Consider the following 9,649-nt stretch of genomic DNA (forward strand, 5'->3'; position numbering starts at 1 on the left):
CCAGGACGCTCCTTAGAAGCAAAGATAGTGAAACTCCATTTCACATCTTTTGGGCATATTGTCAGGAGCAGCTTGGAAGGGTAGGTCAGTGCAAGAGAGGAAGACCCTGGATAAGACAGACTGATATAGTGACTGTGGCAATGAGGTTAGGTGTGTGAGAGGTGGTAAGGTTGGTTCAGGATATGGCAAAGGTCAGAGCCATTGACATGGGCTCTAGACATTCACAGGGTCACTCTGAGTTGTGGATGACTTGTCACTATGAGTTTTAGTCAACTTGATGACACATAACAATAACAGTAACAACATACCTAGGGGCTGTTCATCTACAACAAGAGCAAAACAGCCCTGCCATCGTGATGTTTATGACAACATCTACCAAGAACAAAATGAAAGTCAAAAAGGGGGAGAGCAGGGGAAGCAGCTTGGAAAATGGAGGTGAGGAAGAATTTGCCTCTGGAGAAAGGGTAATAACGAGAAAAGTCCTGAGCCTCTTGTGAACACTAATGTAAACAAAAAGAAAAGGTATAAACATACATCTGTTGCTAACAGTATCACATTAGATAATGGTTGTTGATGGAAACCCTGAAGAGAAGCAAGGAGTGAGGACTATTTCCAGGAACAAGCATGGCACTTCTACACTCTCAAGTGTAGGCCTGAAAGGAGTGATACTGGTCAAAACATAAAAAGTTTTCTCTTCAGTCCTATGTGGGGCTTGACCACTAAGAAGAGGAAACCAGGCTTCTAAACATTCTACAAGCTTAGTTAGTCCCATAGCCAATTTCATTTCCTGATGAGAAGGATCATGAAAAATATCTTAGAAACAAAATGGAAGGACAACTACTCATTGCCATCCAGTTGAAATCAACTCAAAGCTGACCCTCAGAGGGGTTTCAGAGGCTATAAATCACACAGAAAGAGACTGTCCATCTTCCTCCTGGAGAGCAGCTGGCAGTTTTGAACTGACCGTTTTTTATTTGGTAGCACAACTCCTTACAGAGTAGGCCACCAGACCTTTAAAATGGAAGTAAGATGCAGGAAAGATAGTTATTAACAGCTGAAATGCAGACAAAATAACAAAATAGGAGAAAGGAAACCTAATCTGCACCTCTGAAAAAAAAGGTGGCATTTTCAGTTCACCACCTTGTGATTTAAAGCAATTAAGGTAGATTTCTGTTTCTTACTTCCCTGAAAGATTGATTATCTGGGTTATATAAAAATGTATCCATTTCTTGCAGTTTTCTGCAAAACCTTTATTCTCTACATGTAACACAAGGTTGAAAGAGCTAATGGGGGAGGAGGTATGGGCATAAATCTAAACAGTCCTTAAATTAACTTCTCTGCCACATCACCTTTTTCCCTCAAGCTCATTTAAATTCTCATGCTGTGGTTATGTGACATCGAGTTGCCTACAACCCATAGTTACCCTATGTACAGCAGCTCTGAAGCCTGCCCTGTCCTGAGTCAGTCTCACTAATATCAACACACTATCCCTTATTGCCCATTATCAATCCATTTCGTCCAGGGTCTTCCTCTCCTGGGCTGTCCCTCCACCCTTCTGAGTATGAAGTCCTTCTCCAATGACTGGTCTTCTCCTGGTCACATGCCCAGAGTATGAAAGAGAGAGCTTCAAAATACTAGCCTCCAAAGAAAAACTTGGTTTCACCCTCTCCAAGACAGACCTATTTGTCTTCTTGGTGCTCCATGGTTATTTTCAAGACTCTTCTCCAACACCTCAATTCAAAGGCATCAATTCTTCTGTTATCCTTAGTCATTTTTCCAACTCTCTGAAAGTAACTGTGAAGACTATAGCCTGTATTAGGTGCACCTTAGTCTCTACACTGACATCACTGCTTTTCAGCACTCTAGAGCGGTCCTTGATAACAGATTTTCTCAATGCAATTGATTTTTTATTTCTTGACTGCTGGTGCCAAAAGTGTTGACTGTGGAGCTAAGCAAGCTATAACTGTTAACTTTAATCTCTTCATCTATTATGGTGCTGCCAATTGGCTCAGTAGTGAGAATCTTTGGCTTCATGATGTTGAGCTTCAATCCATATTGAAGACTGGATATTACAGCCCTTGGCCTTCTGCAGCAAGCACTTCAGGTCTTTTTTCAGTTTCAGCAAGCAAGGTTGTATGATCTCTATAAAGTAGGTTGTTGATGAGTCTTCCTCCAATCTTAAGGCGACATTTCTCCTCAAAAAGCCCTGCTTTCCGAATGATCTGTTCTGCATATAGATTGAAAAGGTATGGGGACAGGATGCATCCCTGATGCATTCCTTTCCTGAGTTTGAGCAATGCGGTCTTTCCTTGCTCTGTTCTGAGGACTGCTTCCTGTTCCAAGTACAGGTTTCACATCAGCACAATCAAGAGTTCTGAGATTCTCATTTTCCTCAAGGCTAGCCACAATCCGTTGTGATCCACACAGTCAAATGACTGTGCATAATCAATGAAACACATATACACATTCTTCTGGTACTCTTTGCTTTCTGCCAAGATCTATGTGACACTGGCAATAAGTCTCTAGTGTCACAATCTCTTCTAAACCCAGCTTGTATTTCTGGTAGTTCTCTGTCAATGTACTGTTCCAGCTGTTTCTGGATCATCTTCAGTAGGATTTGGCTTGTGTGTGATATCAGTGACATTGTTTAATAATTTCCACATTTTGCTGGGTCACATTTTTTTGGAATGCAAATAAATATGGATCTCTTCCAGTCAGCTGGCCAATTAGTTGACCTCCAATTCTCATGGTATCACGAGAAGAAAAAAAAAATCCCACCCAAACCCAGTTGTTGTCAAGAAGCTCCTAATTTAGTACCCTGTCAGACTAGAACTGCACTCCACAGTTTTCAACAGATTATTTTCCTAAAGCAGATCTTTAGGCCTTTCTTTCGAGATGTTTCTGGGCAGACTCAAACCTCCAAACTTTTCCTTAGCAGTCAAGGATCTTGCAACTGTCCTAATTTGTTGGTAAAATCATAAATGAAACCATTATAATAATCAAGGGACAAAGATTCTAACACCCTTTCTTAGAGACAAGAAAGTAATATATCTGGCCCCTCAATTTGTGTGTGTGTGCATACAAGTAGGAGAAATCTAGCATAAAGTAATATAAAATACTGCATCTACCTATGGAGAAGTCAGTCAAATTTTAAATTATCAAATCAAATCTAAAAGTTTCTGATACAGAAAAGAATAGATTATATCTGTGTTGTGTTGTTGCTATTGTTGTTGAGCACAACCCATATCCACTCTATGAACAACAGATCTGAACCCTGTCCTATATTGTGCCATCCTCACAATCTCTGACACAGAATTAAAGAATTTTGTCTTTAATCTTTTTGATGACCACAGTTTGTATTCCTCACTAGGAACAGCATCATATATTTTAAAAACTTAAAACTGTATAAAGAAACCCAAGCATATATGGTGGATTTATAACTGCTAAGGAATGTCACACTTGTCAATTTACCACTGCAAAATCCTATCTTGTAATGTTCCAAGTGTTCATCTGCTAATGTAAGACTTCCATCCAATTACATTTTCAAAAGAGAACAAGTGAAATGCTCTCCACAGCATTTCAATTCAATGAAAAATGTCAATTTCATTATAGGACACTGAAATTTTTTGTTTTTTAATATCATCTGGCTTTGGGCAATTTTTCCTGATTAAACAACAATCAAATCTGACCACAAAAGATATCTTAAATAAAATTATTTCTAATTATTATTTATCTATTAATGAAATATTTTAAAAATTAGGGTAAATTTATTTCAAAAACAACTAAATGACAACAAAATGTTTTCAAACCTGCACTAGATTTATTCTGTCATAATCAGGCAGCTGTTCTAGGAATTTCTTAGAAAAAGTCCTTGTTACATACAGAACAGGGATGATGTGCTAGGTTTAATTCAGATTATGCTGCACGCGGACATAAACTTTTACATTTCATTTGAGTAGATAAAACTAGAATTAGCTACAGGTGTTACTATCATGAAAAGACAAAAAAAAACCATCTTATTATACTGCAGTTCTATGCTTATATTGCAACACTTTTTTGTTTTCTAATTATCTTCATTTTCTCAATGAATAAATAAGGTCGTTTTCTTTCCTGTCCGTACTGAGAAGCATACACATACTAAATTCAATTAACAGGAAGGGGTTCTACCTGTCCAGTAGTAGCCTATTTCCAATGAAAATCCAAATAGTCCTTCATATTTTAATTGCACCTCAAGCTATTTTTCTTTGGTATAAGACAACTCTAGTAGAAGCTTATTAACTAATAAATATGCTGCTCAGTAAGCGGCGGCGAAGTAACTGTATGTTACTGGTTGAATTAAGATGCCCATAATTGCAGTACGGGACAATGACTGTTGTTCCTAACGCTACCAGGCCAACGCAGGCTAATGCATTCTTCAGGTGCCACCGTCTAATACAGGCCTCTGGAGATGAACATTCAGCGGGGGAGCTACAGGAAAACTCACTCAACTACTATAACCAGATGGTCATCCGTAAACGAAGAGCACCGATTTTTAGTTCTCCGCAACTCTTTGTGCAAAGGAGAATAACTGAAGCATCACCTAATTGTGGAGAGAATATTCCCTCACCCTTCTTAGGGCTAATTCCAAATTAAATCAAGAATGCTACCTAATAGGGACACAAACGGACACAAGATCTTGTTTTCAACCCTCTTAAGCCATGAAAACTCAATGCGGGGCAGCTCTACTGTCACTTAAAGAAGCGCTCCACGGCAGCCATCACCACCACCAAGAGTATCAAATCTGTAGCAGCACAAGTATGAAGTTGAGTAAAGGGATTTATGTCTTTAGGGGCAGCAGTTACAAAATCACGTGTCTGGGGACCCCTCAAGCTGCAACATGCGCCAAACGACGCAGCCCAAAAAGTAAGCGAGAAGCCCAGGTCCGGGCTCGCCTGCCTCCCAACCAAAGAATCAACCTCGGGGGACAGAACTAGAATCTCCAATAACATCCTCACCCCAGCTCCTCCCTCGTCCTGAGAACACCGATTCCCTGGCCCCAAGCCTGTGAACCCTGCATGCAAGTCCCCAGAAACCGTCGCACCGGCTTTTCCAAGCTCAGTCATAGCATTTCCATTCATAAATTAAGTTCCCGACCGCCGCCCTCTCTAACCAGGGCCTGTCCCCCTTGGAATCGGATCTCTCTTTTCCTTTGGTCCCCCCCTCCTGGCCCCTCTCACTCACAGGCTGAAGGTGTCTGGGGGCAGCGGGCCCGACAGCGCCCTCCAGCTCGGCGCGGGCAATTTCCTGCGGCTGCAGTCCAGCAGAGGGAGGCGGCAGGAGCAGGGCTCGGGACACAGGCCAGCCCGGGTGGCCGGCAGCAGGAGCAGAAGGGCTTGGGCGACGAACAGGAGCCGGAGAAGTGGTCCAGGGCGAGACCCTAGCAGCGGCTCCTCCCGAACGCCTTGGGGCGCCGGCGCCATTTTCCCCCCCAACCTGCACTGGGCCGTGAAAAGGGGCCAGCTAGAAGGGGTGGCTTGGCGGAGCTGTTGGACGCCGGCGCGACCACCAGAAGGCTGGCTGTCGCCTGTACCCTCTAAAGGCAGGGGAGGGGCGGATGAGGTAAAGCGGCGGGGGCGGCGGCCAGGGAGCAGCAACTCAGAGGGCCCTTCGGACACCCGTCTTCGACCCGCCCCGCAACGCAACGTCTCCACGCACAAAAGCCAACCAATCCTTGTTATAGAAAGAGTTTGCGTCAGGGTGGGGTTTAGCGAGGGGGCGGGACTGAAGAGAGCCGAACTCCTTAAAGAGGACCTTAAGGGGTCCTGTGTTTGGGGGTATTCCTTTGGGAAAACGCTACCTTTTCTCCCCTGGAAGGTACACGTTTCTTTAAGAGGAGCCGTAAGGCCATCGCTATGAGTCTCAAGTCTGGACTGCTGTGGTAGTAAGAAAAGATCTCTCGTCCCTCAACTCCAAGGGAAGGAGAACGGTAAACAATTCCCTTCCTAGTGGAAGATGATAATGGAAAGCGGCGCTTCCATCCTGCCTTCTGCCAAGTCAGGCTCCAGAGCCGAGCGGGGGCCGCTTCTGCCCCCTGCTGCTTCTCTGGTGCTTTAGCAGCCCCGCAAATAGGGGGCAACGCCCACTCTCCTAACAACAGATGATCTTTTGATGGCCTGCTGCCTTATTTATTTACACTTATGCATAGGTCAACCTTATAAATCAACTATTGTTTGTGGTTGAGTACCATCGAGTCGGAACCGAACCATAGCTGACCCTCCAGCCGGTTTTCAGAAACAGTTAATCCCATGGGAGGAGAGTGCCCATCCTTCACTCGCTTGAACAGCTGGCGGATTCGAACCACTTTCAACTGAGATTGCAACGCAGGTTCTTACCACTAGGCCACCAGAATTCTACAAATCTACTGTCAGGATTAAGATGACACCTGTGCTTTCTGAAGATTTATAGCCTTGGGATACTGGGCAGTTGGACTTTATCTGGTAGGGTCACTATGAGTCAATGGCAGTGGGTTTGGATTTGGTTTATACACCTGCTCATGTTATAGTTTTAAAAAACAAAACAAACAAAAAATCCACCTCACAGCTGTTGAGTCGATTCTGAGTCATAGCTATCCTCTAATGCTGTAAATATTAACAATAGGAGCTGACTGCCTTAACTTTCTCTCGACCAATGGCTCGTGTGCTCAAACCTCCAACCTTTCAGTTAGCAGAGACCAGCATAGCATGCTGCCAAGCCTGCTGCAGTAAATCCAGATGGGTCTTATACAGTATTTGTCCTTATGGGACTGAGTTTGTTCACTCAGCGTAATGCTCTCCAGTCCCTCTCAAGTTAGGTAGTGAATCACTGCTCCTGCATGCTGCATAGTATTCCTTCGTGTGAATGTGCCACAGTTTCTCAATCCATTCGATTGAGGTTGGACCCTTGAGCTCTTTCCATATTCTTGCGATGGTGAATAACGCAGCTAGAAACACTGGTGTACAATTCTCCATTTGTGCCTCAGTTTTCATTCTCTTGGGGTATATTCCAAGCAGTAGAATAGCTGGGTCATATGGAATTTCTATGTTCAGCTTTCTGAGGAAATGCCAAACTGTCTTCCAGGTGGTTGTACCATTTTACAATCACATATGAGGATCCAAGAGGTGGCGACGGTGGAGAAGAAGGGTGAGGATGGGGAGGGGTGCAACATTGGGGGATTAATTATAGGATGTCACAATTTGGGGAGAAGGAGGGGAAAGTAAAGGAAATGGGAAAGATCCAGTGTGAAAAACAATGTATACAAACTTGGTAAGTAAACCAGTATAAAATTAAAATGTTATTTTAAAAAAAGCATAGATAGTAATTAATTATATATAATACAATGTACATGAATGAGTGTATGAAACACACAAAGTACAATGTACATGAATGCAACAATGTATATTAATTATTTTGTGCAAACTAATAAAATTAAAATATAAGTGCAGATGGGAATGAAGCGTCAGGTTATGTCTATAAGACAAAAATGCTTTTCCCCTGTTTTGGCAGAATTGCTTTCTTGATGACCTCTACCAGGTTTCTGAGGTGATAAATCTTAGTGGGAGAGGACAACACATCTTTCTTGTAGAGTGCAACAGTGAGGAACTGGAGCACCAAAGTTCCAAGTTTGGAGAATACTGTGCTAGGCGTCACACTCTAAAGAGCAAGATGATTAAAAAGGGTATCAAGACATCAACAAAGGAAAAGCTGACTTGAAAGCAGAGGCACTGGAGAAAGGTTAGATTTCTATATTTATTCACTTTCCCAAAAAAAATAAAAATGATTCAGCGGAGTGTGAAAATTACCAAACCATATCACTAATATTACACACAAGCAAGATCCTGCTAAAGATTGTCCAAAAACAGTTGGAACAGTGCATGAACACAGAACTGCCAGATGTACAAGCTGGGTTTAGAAGAGGCCCCGGCACTAGAGACTTTATAGCCAATGTCAGGTGGATCTTAGATGAAAGCAGAGAGTACCAGAAGAATGTCTATCTATGTTTCATTAACCATACAAAGACATACAAAGACTGTGTAGATTACAACAAATTATTGCTAACTTTGAAAAGAACGGGAATCCCAGAACACTTAATTGTGCTAATGCAAAGCCCATACTTGGACCAGGAAGCAGTCATCAAAACAGCAAGGAAACCCAGCATGTTCAAAATCAGTAAAGGTATATGTCTGAGATGTCCTGTCTCAATACCTTTTCAATCTATATGTGGAACAGATCATCCAGGAGGCTGGACTTTATGAGGAGGAATGTAGCATCAGGAATGCAGGAAAACTGATCAACAGCCTTCATTATGCAGATGATACAGTCTTGCTTGCTAAAACTGAAGAGGACCTGAGATATTTGCTGCAGAAGGTCAAGAACTGCAGCCTTCAATATAGATTGAAGCTCAACATCAAAAAAACAAAGATTCTCACCACTGGGCCAATAAGCAGCATCATGATAGATGGAGAATAGATTGAAATTGTTAACAATTGCAATTTGCTTGGTTCCACAATCAACACTTTTGGCACCAGCAAGCAAGGAAATAAAAAGACGAATTGCACTGGGCAAATTTGTCAGGGACCTCTCCAGAGTCCTGAAGAGCAATAATGTCAGTCTGAAAACTAAGGTGTGCCTGATCCAGGGCATGGTCTTCACAATTACTTGTTATGCATCAGAGAGCTGGACACTGACTAAAGATGACAGAAGAGGTATTGATTTGAGTTGTGATGTGCGAGAAGAATATTGAACATACCATTGACTACAAAGAGAACCAATAGATCTGTTCTGGAGAAGATGGAACCAAGCTGCTCCTGTGAGGCAAAGATTTCGAAGCTCCATCTCACATACTTTGGGCATGCCAGGAGAGACCAGTCCTTGGAGAAGGACATCATGCTTGGAAGGGTAGAAGGCCAGCGCAGGAACAGAAGAACCTGGATAAGATAGATTGACTCAGTGACTGAGGTAATGGGGGCAAATGTGTCAGAGACAATGACACTGGCTCAGGGTAGGTCAGGGTTCAGAGCTGCTGTACATTGGGTTGCTATGAATTGCAGGTGACTCAGCAGCACATAGCAAAGACAACAAATTCACTTAATCATAATATTCAAGGTTATGAATAAGACTTTGAGTGTAATAGTGATACAAATGGTTAACAGTCTCAGCTGCTAGCCAAAAGGCTGCAAGTTTAAGTCCAGTCAGAAGCACTTAGACAGAATGATCTGGCAATCTACTTCAGAGAAACTAGTCACTGACAGCCCTATGAAGCACAGTTTTACTCTGACACCTGTGGGATCACTGTAAATCTATGAGAAAGCAAAGTTCTGGTTTGTACTTTTCAAAGAGCATTTACATCTGTTACCTTGTTTGGTCCCTCAGGCACTGGAAAATGGGCACAATGAGGAAGCAAGCCTGAAGAGGTTAAACCAAGTTACCTGGAGGTGTAGAGTCAGGCCTGGCATTAGTTTGTGGGTTTTCTGACCCTCTTAGATTAAAAAGCTGAGCAGTTTAAAAAGACGGATGAGTCATAGAGTTATCCTAGGAAAGAACAGAAATCAAAGTTTCCCCTGGCAGATTTGGAAGTCAAAATTGTGCTTTTTAAAACCTTTTTATTTTTTCAAATATTAAAATAATTCTTGGA

General features: G+C 42.5%; 1 protein-coding gene across 1 annotated transcript in view; it reads right to left on the minus strand.

The window, feature by feature from the left end:
- Window positions 1-5,514, minus strand: part of LRIG2 (leucine-rich repeats and immunoglobulin-like domains 2) — a 59,156-nt gene extending 53,642 nt beyond the window's left edge. The window contains exon 1 of the mRNA XM_006895706.1: window positions 5,221-5,514. Coding sequence (XP_006895768.1) covers window positions 5,221-5,459 — 239 coding nt within the window. The 5' untranslated portion in view covers window positions 5,460-5,514. The remainder of the gene's footprint in view (window positions 1-5,220) is intronic.
- Window positions 5,515-9,649: the final 4,135 nt, after the last annotated feature.

Source organism: Elephantulus edwardii, unplaced genomic scaffold (genome assembly GCF_000299155.1).
Source record: "Elephantulus edwardii isolate Elephantulus edwardi_28Jun2011 unplaced genomic scaffold, EleEdw1.0 scaffold00174, whole genome shotgun sequence".
NCBI lineage: Eukaryota > Metazoa > Chordata > Mammalia > Macroscelidea > Macroscelididae > Elephantulus > Elephantulus edwardii.